General features: G+C 40.6%; 1 protein-coding gene across 1 annotated transcript; it reads left to right on the forward strand.

The window, feature by feature from the left end:
• Positions 1-1,060: 1,060 nt before the first annotated feature.
• On the forward strand, positions 1,061-17,555 carry CHMP2B (charged multivesicular body protein 2B). The gene is made up of 6 exons (XM_083500142.1): positions 1,061-1,324; positions 8,118-8,209; positions 8,493-8,687; positions 13,384-13,486; positions 15,449-15,555; positions 15,726-17,555. Exons 1-6 carry the CDS (start codon positions 1,291-1,293, stop codon positions 15,837-15,839), a joined length of 645 nt encoding a protein of 214 aa, XP_083356268.1. The 5' UTR covers positions 1,061-1,290; the 3' UTR covers positions 15,840-17,555.
• The last annotated feature ends 1,271 nt before the right edge of the window (positions 17,556-18,826 follow it).

The following is an 18,826-nucleotide window of genomic DNA, read 5'->3' on the forward strand; positions in this document are numbered from 1 at the left end:
GCATATTATACACAAAACACAGATGTGTGAGATTGTACTTTACAATGTCGCTATTTCTTACAATTTGAAAATATTCTTTAAAAGACTTATTAGGGGCCTGCTTTGGGGGGCCATCTCCAACCTGCAGACTCAGCTGTCTCTCCCTGGCATTCCAGGAGTCAGGCAAGTCCCAGGCTGCGGTCAAGTACAACCCTCGCCGACCTCTTCCCTACTTTCCACACGGAAACACAGGCTGTACACAGAGACTGTACAGCCCACATGCTAAGAGCTACCCAAAACCACTGCATGGCATGGCGTCTGCCCTGCATTTCGGATTCAGCGAGGAAGCGTTTGGTGCCCCCTCAAACCACGCAGATGCGCCCAGAGTGCCGAGGCGTCGGGAAGCACCGCTGTGTGGCCGCCTCTGACACGAAGATTTAACCGACCCGAATTTACACGTGACCTGAATGCCTTTTTCCCCGGCCAATTTTCTATCGGTGGTGGTGGTGATGGCGGAAGTGGGTGTAAAGCTCGAATAAAACATCTGTTTCAAAACAACCCTCCAAAATGTTTCGACTGAAAGAGAGAGAAGGCTCGCGCGCTACATTTCCTCAAACCCGGGATTGTCGCTCGGCCGCTTTGCCACCTCGACGGCGACACTCTTGGGAAACAGGTTGTCGTGAGGCGCGGCGCTGTGAGGTATATCCGCCCGTCCTCCCCGTGTGTGTGTAGAGCTTACTACTACCCGCTCACCTTCGCCCCCCCCCCCAAAAAAACCCCAAGCACAACCCTACCCTGCTGCGTGAGGGGAAAGACGGTACATAGATAAATAAATGGATAATAAGTTAATAAAACAAACGTCCTCCCACCCTGAGGACGTGCCACCACCTTCGGAAAAAAACCCTCCCCCCTTCAACTAGGTCGTGTCATGGCAGCGGCTACCAACCGTTCCTGCCCCCTCACCGCTCGCGCGCTGTCACGTGAGAAACCGCCGCTCATTCCCCCCCCCCCGCTCCCCTCCAGCCCGGCCAGCCGCGAAGCCGACTCCGCTCGCGAGAGGGGCGGCCTCCTCTAGCCCCTCCCCTCACGGCAAGCCCCGCCCTCCGCGCCAGTGGCGGCACTGGGCGCCGCTGTTGCTACGGCCTCAGCCTCTTCCCGAAGGCGGGAGGCGGGCTTTTCTCCTGCTCGTCTCTGAGCTTGCGGCAGCAACAGCGGCAGCCTCCGCTTCCTGGTCGGTCACCTGAGGAGCAGGAAGGAGCCCCGGTGGCCCCGCTCTCCTGCCTCGGTTCCTGGGCCGCCGCCGCCGCCGCCATGGCGTCGCTCTTCAAGAAGAAGACGGTGGACGGTGAGTGACGGGCGAAGGAAATCTCCTGCTGTGGTGGGGCGGGGGGTCCTTTTTCCTTCCTTGGGGGTGGGCAGCCCTCCCCCCTATTCGCTCTCTGACGACACCGCACCCTAGCAAACGGGGGGGGGATTTCCCTCCACCCCTCGCCCCAAGGCTCCCCCCGCCCCTTTGGAGAGGTATTTCCCGATACTTCAGGGAGTGCTCGCCCCTGTGCGCTCCTCGCTTCGCCCCTGAGCTGAGGAGATCCAGCCTAGTTTGCCCCTAGAATATGACTTCGCCTCTCCCCATAGAAGTCTTCCTCCCTCTCCTTTCTGATTGCCCTATAGCTGTCGTGGTGCCTCCTGCGCTGCGTTCTTTGCCCTTTGCCTTAAATGGACCATCAGGCTTGAATTTTAATAATACAAATAAAAAATAATGATGCAGCTCAGAATGTAGGCTTGGGCACAATCCGTGTGTGTTGTTGGGTGGCAGTGGTGGTTGTTTGTGCATTGAGAGAGAGAGAGAACATGCATGACTCATCTCCTGATCATGTGTGGAAGTGTTACGTACAATGTTAATAAGCACAGCACACACAAAAACACCTTGTGGAACTGCCAGCACCAGGTTATTGAGGGATTGTGGCTGTGAGCACATGCACGCTTACCTGGGGGTAAGCCATGTTGAACACACAGTGGAGATTGCACTGCTCAAATGGAGAAAGAGCTACTGCAGAGAATGCCTTAGAAGTAGGGCAAGGTTCTTAAGAACTGTTTTTTTGCAGTAATTTTGAGAAATTGTTACAATAGATGACTACATGTAGCCACCTATTTATTTAATAAATAAATACTTTGTGTCGGATTATTGATTTTGTTGGTTACTCTGTTATGTATTTTTGTGTTTTTATTCTGCCCTGTGACCCTTGGATGAAGGGCAGTATAGGAATGTAATAAAAATAAATAATTATCTGTATTATCTGTATCAATTTCAGTAGCCCTAAAAAAAACCAAGGAAACAAGATGCATTGTTTTATTAAAACAAGAGCATTCTTTCCTATCAGGAACTGCCAGGGTTCTTCAGTGTTGCCAGAGAGCTGTTTCCTTGATGTAACAAAAGCTCTTAGTGTCCTCTTCAAAATGATGCCCTTTATTACTATTGCTGCAGTACTGGTTGATATTAAAAAGTGTTCCTTCAATATTTCCTAGGGATTATATTTGTGTGGTGTGTGTAGACAAAAATTCCACCTACTGCTGATTTCTAAAGAAGTATGAGTTAAGTCTTCCTTCGTTTAGAGAAAGACACTTCAAAGGAATGTTTTGAATTACATTGAAGCATTTGGCATATTTGGGAGGGAAAGAGCATATTTTGTGACTATTGCAGCATAATGTTGTGTGATCATTGCTGCTAAGTGAATTTTCTGTATGTGTCATGCACTATTACGTATCTCCCACCTCTGTATTTTACTGTTGGCTATGTCATCCATTCATGAGTCAAAACATGGACACTCATTTTCTTTAGAACTGGGTTCTCAAGAAAAGGTGACATTTTTATTTATCTTATATGTATATTGTTTTACAACCATAATGGTTATCAAAGTGGTTCACAATATTGAAATTAGACCTATAGTTGGATGATAGTGCTACCCCAATGACAAATCTGAAATACCAGGTAATGGTCATGTGGCTTCTGGTTCTTCTTCCCTGAAAGGTGTTGATGGCTGGGAGGAGGGCATATATTCTTCAGAGTCCTCTCTTGTTCCTCCTGTTTGTACATCTCTGAGCAGATAAGATGAACGACTCCCAGCACTCAGAATTCTCACAGTCATTAGCTCTTGAAGGCACTGAGTTGTCTAGTGATGTATAAATTTTTTTATCCCCAGTCCTGCCAGCTTTGCTGCCTCACTGTATTACTACTCAGTAATTGCAGTGCATCAAACATAAATTTAGTATTTTCTATAACTTGCCTGGTAAAGAGTTTGAGTACAAAATTTGATGGCACAGCTGGCTTTCTCTGCTTTCCACTGATATAAATTTGAAGGAGTTGCTTCTTTTGTGAAGCTTTTTGTCACACAGGACTGCTATAGGGTGAATAGATAACGAGGTTACCATATGGTTTGGTTTTCTATCACACGACCACTTGATAATCTATTACTACAAATGTGGTATAATTTCTTTTCTGTCACTTATTTTCATGTGTGGTGAATATATCTGGTAGTAAAGCTATTCCATATTTATTAATTGAAATAATTTATTTTCTGCCTTTGTTGTGCTCATGGCCGAGTGCAGTAACAAACAAAACACCCTGCCCCAAATAAACCACCCCATTAAAAGCAGAAAAACAGTAGTGATTAAAGCTGAACAATTGAACGGGACTCAATGGAAGATATATGTTCTGCTCCACTTCTGGAAGGCCAATGAGGTGTAGCACTATGGTTCTCGGTGGGGAGTTCATTGTAAAGAGCAGGGCTCATGGGAAGGGCCATGGCTTGGGTAGATAGCAGCCTTTGCATTCAAAGATCTTGTTCAATCCCTATATCTCCAAGTAGGCCTGAGAGAGACCATGGAGAGCTACTGTTAGACAGTGCAGATAGCACTGAGCTAGATACCAATAATGGCGTAAGTCAGCTTCCTACTTGTGGTAGAGGTTCCTACCTGAAACCTCAAGGTTCAACCTTGAAGGAAGAAAACATAAAAAGTATAAGCTGAGACAAAAACTTGTAAGTGTGAGTGCGTGGTCATAAGGATTGGAAAGTTGGCATTCTTTGACAAATTCAGAAGTAAATATATAGTTTCAGACTCTCAGTATTTATACCCTGGAAGCTGCTCTGTCTCTGGTATCCTTTTGTTTAATCAGAGTTAGCCAGCATAGTGTCTTCCAAATGTTGAACTACAACTCCAGTTATCCCAAGCCAACATGTTTAATAGGGATAATGGGCATCTAGAGGGCACTAGATTTACTGTCTGACGTAAGCAGATAAGTGCCACCTCCTTACCTCTGATCTGTGAAGAGGTGCTTTTGAGTAAATAACAAGGAACTTAAATTTTTGCATTATCACGGGATATTGAATGAAAAGTTTTGTCACATTTAGTGGTTTTGTGTGACAGCCATTTTGTAGACCCATTCATTAGGATTGAGTTTCATCTGGCCATCGTTACCACGAGGTCGTCTAGATGTAAAGCTGCATCCAGAATAGTCCCAACCTGTAAACTTCATTTAATCCCTATTCCAGATTTTTATCTCTCCCCCCACCCCTTCCCCCACCAAGAGTACATTTGTTTTGTCTGGTTTGAGCCTCAGTTTGTTACCCCTCATCACCTGCTGCTGATTCCTGGTGCTGGTTCAGAATACTATCCACTTGATTAGTTCCCTATCCCAATATTGACCAGGTATTCAACAGGATCACTGACTGGAGCAACAGGAAACTTTCCCAGGGCAGTCAGGAAACTATTTGAGCCCATTTTGTTCTGAAGGAAGATCTTCTGTAACACCCCCATACCTGCATCAGGAGTCCTGCAAATCTAAAACTTAAAATGTTTTTTGACAACCCCCAATACCCAGATCACATTCTCTTGTCCAAAACAAAACAAAACCAAAAAAACCAAAAACCAAACAAACCCAAGTTCAGGGTAATTCTTAGAGTTGTCAACTGAGACTTCTCATGTTCCCATAATTTTGACTCTTAAGTACGGATTTCAATCCAAATCAAGCCCAATTGTACAGTACAGTGGTACCTTGGTTTAAGAACAGCTTAGTTTATGAACAACTTGGATTAAGAACACTGCAAACCCAGAAGTAGGTGTTTTGGTTTGTGAACTTTGCCTTGGAAGCAGAACATGATCTGCTTCCTTTTGAGTGTGTTCCATTTGTAAATTGAGTCCCCTGCTGCTATAGGAAAGCATGCCTTGGTTTAAGAACAGACTTCCAGAACAGATTACGGTAAGTTCATAAACCAAGGTATCACTATACAAACTTTTTCATGCAACACTCTTGATTTTTCCCTATGATAATCATTCCATTGTATTTAGTACTTACATGAGACTAATTGTGTATAAGTTAATAAGGGTAGTATAGATGCCTCAACATTCCCTATGATAATCATTCCATTGTATTTAGTACTTACATGAGACTAATTGTGTATAAGTTAATAAGGGTAGTATAGATGCCTCCATTGTATTTAGTACTTACATGAGACTAATTGTGTATAAGTTAATAAGGGTAGTATAGATGCCTCAACATATATAGATGCCTCAACATATGAAAATGTTTCCTGCCAGGACTTCTTAATGCTGAAATCATTTCATCCTGGCATGTCTTGGAACTGTATCTAGGAAAGAAGAGTCTTTGAAGAAAGGATTAATGTAAAATAAATCTATGGCTGCAGTTCATGCTTTATTCATTTTTGACAGTCTATATTGTGGGAAGCAACAGCAACAAAATCCTATCATTATTGTTAGATTATTTTTTTAGATTGTGAAAGCAAGATGGAAACTTACTTTTGGGAATGCTTCATTTTCAAAAGAAATGGGATTTTTAATAGAATAAGACAAGTCATCTCTGTAAAAGCGCGGGGGTGGGGGGTTGACTCTCTTCTGAACAACTCCAAATAAATTATTTTGACTTTATTGTGTGCTACTTTGAAATGGCCTCAGGCATAAAAAAACCCACAAAACATACTTTTTTATTATGAAGAAATAGATAAATGTAATCCTTGACTGGCAGTCCTATGATTTAAAAACTTCATTCCCCTCTAGAAGCCATAGCCACTAGTTCATGGGAATGTCACTTGCTTCTCTTTGAGTAAAAGAGGATAAACACTCCCAGCCTGCAAAGTGTCATATCTTTGTGGTCTAAAAAGACTTTTAGAAAGTCATTACAAGTATTCTCATCTGATAAAACACAACTTCTCAATTTATAGCTAAGAGAACAACCCTCTTATCGAAATGAGAATTCCAACTCTGTTTGCAAATAGTATTTCAATACAAATATATATACTTACAAAGTAGGCCACTGAAAGCTTGAATGTTATGATTCCATAAGGTTCAGATTCTTGCACTCTTTCTATGTGGAAGAAAGTGCTGGTTTATTAAAAGGCTAGAAAATATTTGTGCTGCAGGTGGTATTTTGTTTATGCTGTGTTACAATTTCTTTGATAGGGAAATTAAAGGGAAATTTCCCCCAAAAAAATTGTAATGTGGAGAGCACCCTTTCTATAACATCAGAAGGATAGAAAAATGAGAACAATCAAGTGCTGGTACTTGGGCACAGAAGATGGGTTTATCTCTAGTCTATTTATACTGCATTGAGACAGTAGCAGTTTTCTTAAGTTGATATATAACTTATTTAATAATGTATCTGGCTATGATTATATGTACAGTGAACATCTTTGAAATAGGAAAAAATGCAATAATGGGGATAACAAATAATACCAACAGTATGAATTTATGTTCAAGCAATAATGATAGTGTCAAAATAGTAACGTAGTAGGTTGAATCCAAAGGTGCCTTTCCTCCAAGGCATACATAATTCAAATATAAAATTCCTCAGGGTTGGATCCAGAGGAAGCCTCTGCTTTCCTGTGGATTTAAAACAGTATGGCTGTTTTTTAAATTACGTGTACAGAAAATTTGTGATATCATTTGGAGTTTGTGTGTTCACAGAAATCAAACTGCTAAGCCCTTTTTAACTTTGCCAAGCTTTTCGTGTGGGTTAAGTTTTATCTCCCTGTTTCTTTGGTGAATGCTTTCATATTAATTATCCACAGGAAAAATGAATTGGTTTTATTGTGGTTTTATGCATTTTATGGTGAAAACATTGTAAGCATTTTTCAGTCTTTATAAAATAAAGATGGGGCATTCATGTTTGAGTCATATTCACAACTTCAGTCTCAGGTGACCCAGTGAGCCATGTGCATTAAATGGAAGGCCTGCATAGCAGCTGTGTGTGTATAACACTCTCCTTCTGACTGAGACCCTAAAAAAGCAGGATACCCAATCATGTGAATTTAGGGGGATTTTAAACACATATTGTCTGTGCAGGCCTTCAAATGTACACAAGTAGGTTGTGGAGTCAGGACGGCATATGATTCTGTTCCCCATATGTACCGTAATTGGTTACTTGCAACTGAAGACTATAGTATTTCTATCAAGTACAGTCATACCTCGGGTTGAAGTAGCTTCGGGATAAGTATGCACGCTGTGGCGACCTGGAAGTAGCGCAGTGTGTTACTTCTGGGTTTCTCCGCTCGCGCATGATGTCACGCGCATGCGTGAAAGCGGTGAATCGCGACCCGCAGAGGTGGGTTGCATTCACTTCTGGATGCAAAAGGGGCTCCAAAACGGATCCCATTTGCATCCAGAGGTACCACTGTATTATCTTATCTGCCCTTTACAGTAAGGTCCCAGGTAATATACAATTATAAAACAAGTACAACTATTCCAAATGGAACAAACACCAATAACTGAATAAAAGAGGTGGGTCCCACTAAACGAAATACCTTAATTGTCAAAAGGCTAGGGTAAAGAGGTTGCATTCAAAGGTTCAGCATAAAGCAGTACAATGAAAATGCTAGATGCACTTCTGTGAAGTGAGAGTTGCACAAATGAGGGACTGCCACAGAGAATGCAGTCTTCTGGGCCTCCATCCCTCACACTATTCTAGTAGTCTGTTTTCCAGTTATTCCAGTAGTCTATTTTTGAGACATCAGTGATACTGCTATTAGGAATGAAACACCTTTCACCTAAAACTTATGTTTTCACCATGCATGTCTTCACCACACTTCCTTATCCATTATACTAACTGTAAATATTTTGTTTCTTAGATATAATTAAAGAACAAAATAAGGAGCTAAGAGGCACCCAGAGGGCAATAGTAAGAGATCGAGTAGCTTTGGAGAGACAGGAAAAGCAACTGGTAAGTAACTGGAGAATCTTAGTTCATCTTTCACAATCAGTGCCCAAACTGGTTATGGTAAATGATAGCTTGTCCATTTCCTTAACACCATTTTCCGCCTGTACTCCTAGCTTTTAATTTTGTAAACATTGTATTTTTTTCCTTTTTTCCTTTTTCCTCTTGCATGTCTAATAGGAATTTGTTTGAAAAAAATCAACTTTTACTCATTAAACTATCATAGTATTTATGCTGGAAGATAAAAAGTGAATACAAACTAAAAAACAGTTTTCCTTTTAATAAATAGGAATTGGAAATAAAGAAAATGGCTAAAACTGGAAACAAAGAAGCCTGTAAGGTTCTAGCAAAACAGCTTGTGCAACTGCGAAAACAGAAAACTCGAACCTATGCTGTTAGTTCAAAAGTTACATCCATGTCAACACAAACAAAACTGATGAACTCACAGATGAAAATGGCAGGAGCAATGTCAACAACAGCAAAGGTAAGCAATCAAACTTAAGTATCCCAAATATTGTTCATAGGATTCTGGTTTTAATTTACAGAAATCTGTGTTTCAACTGTGGTTTATCATGATGGGATCAAATCTAGGCTTGTGCATTTCCCCCTCCTCTGGCACTGCAGTAAGTGGGAGATGAGAAACTTTCACTTATGTTTTTAATTAACTGCAGTTTAGCATTATCCTCTGAAATTTAATCTCAGCTATGGCTTGTTGAAGCAAGCCAAGCCAAGGTCATAAACCCTGGTCAGAGTTGTCTTGTTTTAAACAAACTATGTAAGATTAACCACAATTTGCTGGGTTTCGACAACAACAAGCTGCAGTTAAATGGGGGGGGGGGTGAAAGCTTCTAAATTCTGTCTTGTAGCTTCACTTGAGGGGGGTTCATGTCAGCCTAGGATTGTTCCTGTTGAGATAAACCACAATCTATTGTGATGTCTAAAACATAGCAGCATTTTCACCAGTAATATACTTCTGAGTGAAGTCGACATCACGGTCTGCTCCTCATACTGGTCCTGGGTGATATATTGATATATCACCCAGGCCTACTACCTGCCCTTCATCAGCAGGTCCCAGGTTGAGTTACAACAAGTACTCTGCAAAAATCTGACAATAAAGTACAGTAGTACTTTGAGTTACAAATGCCTCAGGTTACAAACTCCGCTAACCTGGAAGAGTTACCTCGAGCTGAGAACTTTGCCCCAGGATGCGAATGGAAATCGTGTGCCGGTGGTGCAGTGGCAGCAAGAGGCCCCATTAGCGAAAGCACACCTCTAGTTAAGAACAGTTTCAGGTTAAGAACGGACCTCCTGAACGAATAAAGTTCATAACTAGAGGTACCACTGTAGTCTGCAATTTATGATGAAAATAGTCAAGGCTTTTATAGAGTATGCATGTCTAAAGAAGCTAAACTGATTAGCTGGCAAATAGCTTCTCACAAAAGAAAAAAGGTCAATATGTGACACGCTGAAGGCATTTGTACTACCATGTAATTAAATGTTTAGGGAGTCTTTTGCCTGTGGCTCCTATCCTGACCCAATCCCTCACTGTCATTTTGCAGCTGGGTAAGCACACTGTAGTGCTATATTGAGTTGTGTACGTATGGAAGCAGTGTTATGAGTAGTAAAGTGGATGACTAAGCTTACGGATGTTCTGTTTTGACTCATGCTGATCCAAGAGCTTTTGCTCCCCCAGCTGAGCTGTCAGTCTCTAAATTGCTTGTTTGTATTTATATGGATTCACAGGCTTGTGCAGAATATTGGCACATATGCATCCCATAGCTCATATGAGGAATTAGGGCAGAGTACACAGGGATGTTTCATTTTAGCTTTGCAAATTCACGTTGTGATTACAGCCTGATATTCTAGTGAGAGAGCGACTTGTATGTGAAATCACTTAGTGAAAATTTGTGACTAAGCAATGGTCCTTCTGCTGCTTCTAAAGGAATTTGGAAGCAATTTAGAACTTCAAATAGAATGTAAATTTCTCTTTTTTGTATATTTTGGTATCTTAAATATTTATGTAGTTATGAACTTATAGAAAAATATTACTAAAAGTACAAATAAACAGTTAATTTTTCATTTTTGTCACAATATTTTAAGTTCAAGTGACAATTTAGGAGTAAGGATGTCTGTGGCAAAACCTTTATTATCATCATCTCCAGTGCTTTTTCCTGGGGGGACGCATACTCCTGAACATTTTGTGAATCTAAGTTTGGCCTCACTGAGGGGCAGTATTTCAATATGAGTAAAAAAATGAGAGTACCCCTACACATTTTTTTAGAAAAAAGCACACCTCACACTTCTTTGCTGTGGCTTATATTTCATTTTTCTTAATCCTTAATCCTTTATTATGAATACCATTTATTTTCTTCGGTTTACCCAACAATAGCTATGGTTAAGTATAGGGCAAAACATCACAGAGCTCAAAATATAAAGTAAAAACAAAGTATAGTATATCTTACTTAAAACTGTTACATTAATAAGCATGTATATATTCATCCCTACGTACTTAAACTAGGTGATTAACTTTACTTTGTTACTGTTACCTTAAAAAGGAATACACTGTTAGTTTTTAGTCACTCAAAATTATGTATCAAACACAGTAGGATTCCTGCCACTTTTAAGAGGAAAGTTATGCAAACTTCAGTCCCATCCCCACACCACCCCAAATCCAAACCTAAATCCATTTCACTATAATAGTCTTTATCAGTTAACACTTAGGAACTAGGGATTGAGGTCAATACTTGCACTCTTCTGTCAGGTCCTTGAGTTCTTCCTCTAAATTGACTCTTCAGTCTTCTCTCAGGACTTCTGCCAGAGTCCATCAATCCCTGTCACCTCAAGTTCTCAGCAATCCTACTGATGCTTGACAGCTGAACTCCCCTGAAGGCTACTGCTAGAGTCACATGCCCTTCTCCACAAACCTAACATCAGGTCTAGATTAGTGGCATTAGCTCCTGGCTTCTCTTTAGCTTCTTAAGCCCCTTGATATGCCCTGTCTGACCTCAACTTTCAGCTCTTCCATCAACTGACCAACAGTCAGAGCCTAGCCTAGTCTGCTGTCTCATTGACTAGAGCCTGGCCTTTTATTCGCTCCAGTCAGAGCCCACCCACCCCATAGCCAATCATTTCAATTTGAGTAGAATTGTGTCCTCTCATTGGCCTATAACTGATCCAATAGGACGAAGCAGAATGTCAGCAAACTCACCAGTTAGAGTCTACTGGATTCTGATGCCTTGGCTCCTTTTTATCAAGACAGAAACCTCATTCATGTAATCATCTCTTGTTTGAAACAGTGCCAGCATAGTATCTCCACAGCTCCTGGTAGAAATGCATAGCCATTATGTTCTGTTACACTATTTTAAAATGAAAACTCTACCCCAAACTCTGATTTCTCTGTGCTGTCAAATAATCTTAGAAGAATTTTGTGAATGTATGATTAAAGGAGGGTATCATAATAGCATGTAGAGAAGGGCAACCTTGCAAATAAGTCTGTAACTATTTTGTACATCATCAACCCAGACTAGACCCAAACTATCCACCTTCAATACCTCCTTATCAGAATTGAGCTTCAGTTTATTGGCTTTCATCACTGGGTCTAAGTGGCTTTTGAATGCTCTACTGCATTAAAAACCAAAACAAAACTCTGCAGCTGAAAACCTAGCACAATAGGAAGCGGGCTGGAATAGATGGTTTCTACCTGATACGCTTACAGATAGTTTAGGGCATATGTGGGGGGAAAGAAAAAAGTTATCCTCCACTCACATTCTGAAGTTATACAGTTTGTTGTACAATTCAAAATTTTACCAATTGATTCTGGGGCATGTGAAGTGGTATTAAAGGACTGGTGGAACCCCTTTCTTCCAGTTTATAAAAGCATTCCAACCAGTTCATACGCAGAGAGGGGACGTAGCTTTCTGGTAGTATGTATTCCTTGCATGCGGATGATGCCATGTTTCATCTGCAACATTTCCAGTTAAAAGTTGGCAGTGCTGATTAAAACCTATTGCCAACAACACTAGAGAGCCACTGTCAGTTAGCTGTATGGGCTGACCGGCATTAAACCTCCTGAGGCAGCTCAGTAAATGCTAATCACTGCCACATCTTCCTCCTCCTACCCTTTCTTTAAGCGCTTTTGAGATTTTGAGACAAAATGACCTCAAGAGAGCCCCAGAGGAAAGCCATCGGTTGCTTAGCTGCAGCAGCAGATGCTGTCTAAAGTTGAAAACCCTTCCTCACAGTGAGTCATTGGAGCAGCAGGAGAGGAATTGATGGGCAGTGGGTGACCCTGTGGTAGGCTGGGAACAAAAACATGTTTTGTTGCTGTTCCTGATCCACTGCCTGACTGCTAGTCAAAATAGGCAGCGCTGGGGTAGACACACTAATGGCCTGACTTGATATAAGTCAGCTTCATGTGAGGCAAGTGGTTTACTACATGCTTGATGACGGATAAAGTTTCATAGGGCCAGGAAGAGGTTTTCTAAATTGTAAGGCATAAGAGTAGAGGTTTTACACCAACCATAGGTTCTTCCTTCTCACAATAGCTGTGTTCAGCCATAATGCTAAACAATACCTTAGTGTTACATGAACAACATTATTCATCCCATGCCACCCTCCTTCCCTTATCTGGCACAGCCATGATAGAAGCTTTCACTTCCATTTTAAACAAACTGTTGATGGTCTTAACTATAGCTCACAGAAACAAGCCAATTCTAAATCAAGGTGTATGATTGTTCCAATAAAACCATAATTAATATTAAGCAGGGTTTAGGATTTGGATTTGACACTGACCTGCAGTTAATTGAAAACAAATGAAGGCAGCACTGGAGGGAGAAGAACACCAGCTGAGATGTTGTTAATGTAATGCTAAATTATAATTTAGTATTACATCCAAACCAGGTCAATATCAGGAAGACCCACCAGCAGATTAGATTTTGGAAAATTGATACATCAGATGGATTTACAGAAGAACTGACTGCTACGCAATAGTGCATTCTACTCTTTTTCTGATAGTTCTAGATGTGCAAAGACTAAAGGTTTTGTTGTATACCCCACGTTACATGGGAACTTGTATTTTCTTCTAACACCTTAAAAGTATTCAAATATTATGACATTTTCAGCAGTTTTACTGTACTGTACGTTGGCCACATTTATTCATAAAGGTTGTTGTTTATTGCTAGACAATGCAAGCTGTTAATAAAAAGATGGATCCACAAAAGACATTGCAAACTATGCAGAACTTCCAGAAAGAAAACATGAAAATGGAAATGACTGAAGAAATGAGTAAGTTATGCTTTTCCATACAATGATTAAAACTGTTCCCTGCTTCCTTTTTGGGTTGGCAAGACCACCAAATCAAGTTAATAATTGGTTCATGAGCTTGTGTTTAACCTACGTTTGTTGAAATTATTAATTGCAGGAACATCCATCTTCATAGCCCTTCTTATTACTTCGGTATGGGCTACATAGAGAAGAGAGGCAAGGAAACATGAAAATGGATGGCCAGAAATAGAGGGGCAATGTTAATGTCATGGGAAGAGCCATGTGGAACACTAAAGCCTTGGCCTGCTCAGCCCATTCAGATTTCAGGAGGACATATGACGCATTGCATTGCTGAAGCATTAACTACTGCTGCTTTTTAAGTGGAATTCCACACTTAAAAAGTGAATCACTAGGTGCAGAATATACATACATCATGGGGGATGTTGTCCCAGTTACGCTATCAAAACTGCAATCTTAAAAATGAAACTGCTTTAATAGCACAAAGAGCTACTTTCCGCAAACTATTCCATAGTCTTGTGTGAGGTAAATCTTTCCAGCTGTGCTCTGCCTGATCCAATATCATAATGTAGATGTCCACCATATGTAAAATAGGTAACATGGTTTTTCACATGGCTGATTCTCTGGAAGCCAAAATCCTTTGAGGATAATGGAATGCGGAAACTGCCAATTCTTGGGTTGTTTTCGCCCCACCTTTATGTTAGAATAACACTGTGTGAAGTTGCTATTCTTCACTAGCAATGGCTGCTATTCCCAGCACCATAACGAAACCATATCTTGTTGCACCATGACACTGTCTTAGCTGGATGCCTGAGTACAATGTGCATACTAGTGATGGCATGCTGATGCAAGTCTATTGTGTCCCCTCGTAAGTGCTTATCTGCCAGTATAGAGATTTTTTAAAATGTTTGATTCGGATTCAATTCAAACCCATGGTTTAAGCTACGCAAGCTTATGCTTTTATTCTTCCCTCTTCATGATATCTTCACATAGAAGGCTGTGGTTTTACTTTAGAAGTTCATCAAGAGCTGGAAACAGTGGCTGGTTCAAGCTATGACTGTTAAAAAGAAATCAGGTTCAAATCATGGCTTTGATGTCCTGATTTGCTGACTAGGCTGTCTGCTGGTGAAAGCATGTCATATTGGGAAACAAGCCAAGGATCATGGAGGCCTGTTAACTTCCATTATTCCTGACAGTACACAGATGGTTTTATTACTACTGCTGGGGCAGGTGAAGGGTTGGTGGGATGGAAGGGAGCTTGGTGGGTTGCAGGAGAATAGGGAACATTAGTGAAATTGTCATGAATAGCCAAGCTATTTTTTGACTTTGGGGGAAATAGCTTGGCTTATTTTGGGAGCATTCATAGTCAAACGAGCATTAAATCCCTAACTAAAAGCACATTGGCTTTCAGAGCTAGCATTGGAAAATTATAAATTCTCCCTTCTAATGGATTTGCTTTTTGGCTCTGTTTTTGTATTATATATGTTTAAAGTCGTAAGCTGCCTTGAGGGCCAAAATCACTTTTAAATGGGGTGAACTCCCATTGCTCGGTCCCTGCTCCTGCCAACCTAGCGGTTTGAAAGCATGTCAGAGTGCAAGTAGATAAATAGTACCACTCCAGCAGGAAGGTAAACGGCATTTCTGTGCACTGCTCTGGTTTGCCAGAAGCGGCTTAGTCATGCTGGCCACATGACCCGAAAGCTGTACGCCGGCTCCCTCGGCCAATAAAGCGAGATGAGCGCCACAACCCCAGAGTCGGTCATGACTGGACCTAATGGTCAGGGGTCCCCTTTACCTTTCTAACAGTATAAACCCACATATATTATTGCTTACATTATTTTATTTCACTTTTCTTCAAAATAAAGCTGTTAATGTGTGCTGGGATGTAAAAGTGGTATGAAAGACCAAGGTAACAATTATACTATTACAGTTCTAATGAAGCTTTTGTTTTCATTTATCTTTAAGTCAACGATACCCTGGATGATATTTTCAATGATTCTGATGAAGAACAGGAAAGTCAGGATATTGTGAACCAAGTCCTGGATGAAATTGGTATTGAAATATCTGGAAAGGTATGAAGAAATTATCTCCCATTGCTCTTGGAAAGTAATCTGCCCTTGTCCTTACATTTTTGTTGACTTTTGTAGTGCCTTCCTTTTTGTCTCTGTGTTCTATCATTTTGATTACTGTGTCTCATCTTGCTTGCCTAAATGTAACTTTTCCTCATTTTTCTTTCTAATAGATGGCCAAGGCTCCTTCAGCTGCCAGAGGCATGCCATCTGCATCAGCATCCCAAAGTGCCACAATTTCTGATGAAGAGATTGAGCGGCAGCTCAAAGCCCTGGGAGTAGATTAACCCCGTGGTGACGAGCAGCCTGCCTTCTGCAATTGCTCCAGTGCTGGCATGCACATGAATGTGCAAGACCAGTATCAATAAAAACCAAATTCCTTTGCAAGATCTTGCCCGAGCCATCTTTGGTGACAATGAATTCTAGAAGCAGTTGGAACAGTTAGTTGGAATCAGTTGAGACAGAACATTACAACATGCAAATAATGCAGAATGACCAAATCCAATGACCAAATTGGATTCTGCTGTAAACAGGAGCAACCGTTACATATGATCTAAATTTGGATTGGGTACAATTAGCTTTTTCTCCAAAAAGCACCAACACTCCATTTTCCATTCAGGTTTCTAACCTTTCTGAGGCTATTGCAAGCAGCCTTTCTGGAGGCATTTCATTTACGTATCTGTTGCAAGCACACCAGGAGACTTCTTAATTTATGGTATTAAATAAAACCTCACTTTTTCTTTCATTTGGAAGGTGGCTGTTGTATTCTTCAAGCAGAAGATGTATTTAAAAGTATAGTGGGTTTTTCATTAAGCGCCTTTCTAGGAAATCATTTTTGATTCAGCCTTGTTTTAAAATATACATTTCTAATATAGTCCCAAGATTTTAGAACAATACTGATATGTATTTATCTTCTTGGAATCAAGGTTGTGGTCTAATGATATGTTATGCTAGGAAAATGGTTTGTAAGGAACGTACTAAATAACTTCCATTGTACTGTAACACAGCTAACTTGAAGGAATTCTGTGCCTTTGTGTACATAGGGTGAGATCTTCGTGCACTGAGGTTCCTCCTTTCCCTTACTCTCTCTGCAGCCTCCTGTGTGCCCCCAAAATCTGCTCTGGGGTGCACAAGGGGGCTAGAGGGTGAAGAGAGAAGCAGGAAGTTGAGTTGCACATGTGGGTTTCCATTGCACAAGGAGGTGAACATCATTGGATGTTGCCCATCGTGTTTGGTTTATTTTAATTAAGCTTAGAATTGTGGAAATAATGTAATGTTAAAGCCATTATCTCAATTTACATAGCACTGAAAGAGTTATGTGAACTCAACTGCAACCGCTGCTACAAAGTATGTAATCTACTACCAACACCTGAAATTACATATTTTTCATTGAATAGCATTGTACATATTGCTATGCATTTTTTCACTGAACAAGTGTTAACTTTGAAAATATACTTTATTGTCCATATAGTACGTTTGTTCTGTTTTATATCCAGTTGTTACACACTAATTGGAATTATGTATGCTTGACTATTTAATGGAAATAGGTTCACTTGGTTATAAAATTGCGCCTAATATAGTAAAACAGTGGGTAACTTGATGTATTATAGGGAACATAATTCACATTGTGAATTACTGCCGGTTGTGAAAGGGGATTTCTATTCCTGAACTTCTTTGTGGCCCTGGTACTAATTGTGAGAATGCAAATTAACAAGAAAATATCTGCTGATTATTTATGAAGAACAAAAAAGAACGTAATTACTGTGACTATCAGCTCACAAGATACGCCATAGGAATACGGCAACAGCAGCCTAGGTCTTCATTTTAGTATAGAATTATGATTTTTCTGGTTAAACGTAGGATCAAAGCAATCAAGTACATACACAATTTGGTTTACAATTTGGTTTTGTAATTACATAAAATAGACTCTATGTGGCTACCTTCAGCAAGATCTCCTTTTTATGGATTTTGTAAAAATCAAATAAAAGCTTTTAGCTCCTTGAGTGCCATTTTTCTGTTTCATTATTTTTAAAAATAGTTTTTTAAAAATACTAAAAGCATCCACTAGTCAATGATTAAGGATGCAATCCAAACCCCCAAAGTGCTGAACTGGGGTGTGTGCCTTGGATGGGGCAGAGGTTTCCCTCTTCCTTGTTCTGCCAGCAGGGTGATGACAACACTACTTTTTGGACTGCTTGTGATTTCCTGCCAGCAGTAGCCTGTGGAAAGCCCTGAAATGTACCTTAAATGTGAGGCAGCAGCTGAGGATCCACTGGATTCCAAGTCAACCCCACTCCCATCTCTTAGCAGCATTGAGTCCAATCCAGGACTTGTGTAGCCAGCAGGTGTCCACCAGAATGAGTGACAGGGCCACAGAGATGGTGGCTTCACGGCTCCATCATGTTCTGCTGCTGCCCAGCTTGGGTTTGGATTGCCCTGAATGGCTGTGGCTGCAACCCTAATCCCACTTACCTGAGAGTAAGCCCTGCTGAATTGAAAAGGAGAGGGTTAGGACTGGGCTGTGAAAGAGGCATAAAGAAAACTAACCGATGTGCATTCATAGCTTTGGTATTGCTCAAAATGTAATTGTAGCCAAGAATTCTTGGGTTTTTGTAGAGAAAGTTATGCTAATGCTAATGACCAGTGAAAAAGTAATTCATCCACTCTAGTGGGAAAGTTAAAGTATTACAAATGCTGCCCAACTAAAGCTGGACAATCAAACAATACTTGAAAATGTTTTGTCAATGGTGGGTGCTGAATAAAAACGTTGGAGGGAGGGAATGGAATGAAGGAATGCCTCCTAAATGAGGTACTAGTTAACTGAGTGCCTCCTTTGTTTCAGTTTCCCTAATAATGCTAGATCTAAGAGTTTCAACTCTCTTCTTTCACAGTTGTCATTGTTTTTCGGAAGAAGGCTGCTACTACGCATGTGTGCCATGCAGCTGTTAAAAGTACGGGTTCCTTAGCAGAATTTTATTTCTGAACAGTGTGTTGATCACCATAACATGGAAGCTGGAACATCAAATTCATTCAATAGCAGCTTGAAGTGTAGCTGTACTGCAATTTTGAAAGAAAAAAACACTAGATAAATAATACCAGGACAACAGAAGTGATAGATATCAAAACATGTATATTGCAATTCCTGTTCTTGCCAAAAACGTGTTTTATCTTAGGCTTCTACCCTGTCAAATAAAAATGTAGAAGTATGCAATGCTGAAAGTTTTAAACTGGCTGATATACTACAGAAGAAATTACACAGCAAAATAAACATTAC

This window comes from Podarcis liolepis (genome assembly GCF_965112155.1).
Source record: "Podarcis liolepis genome assembly, chromosome: 4".
In the NCBI taxonomy this organism is placed as follows: Eukaryota; Metazoa; Chordata; class Lepidosauria; order Squamata; family Lacertidae; genus Podarcis; species Podarcis liolepis.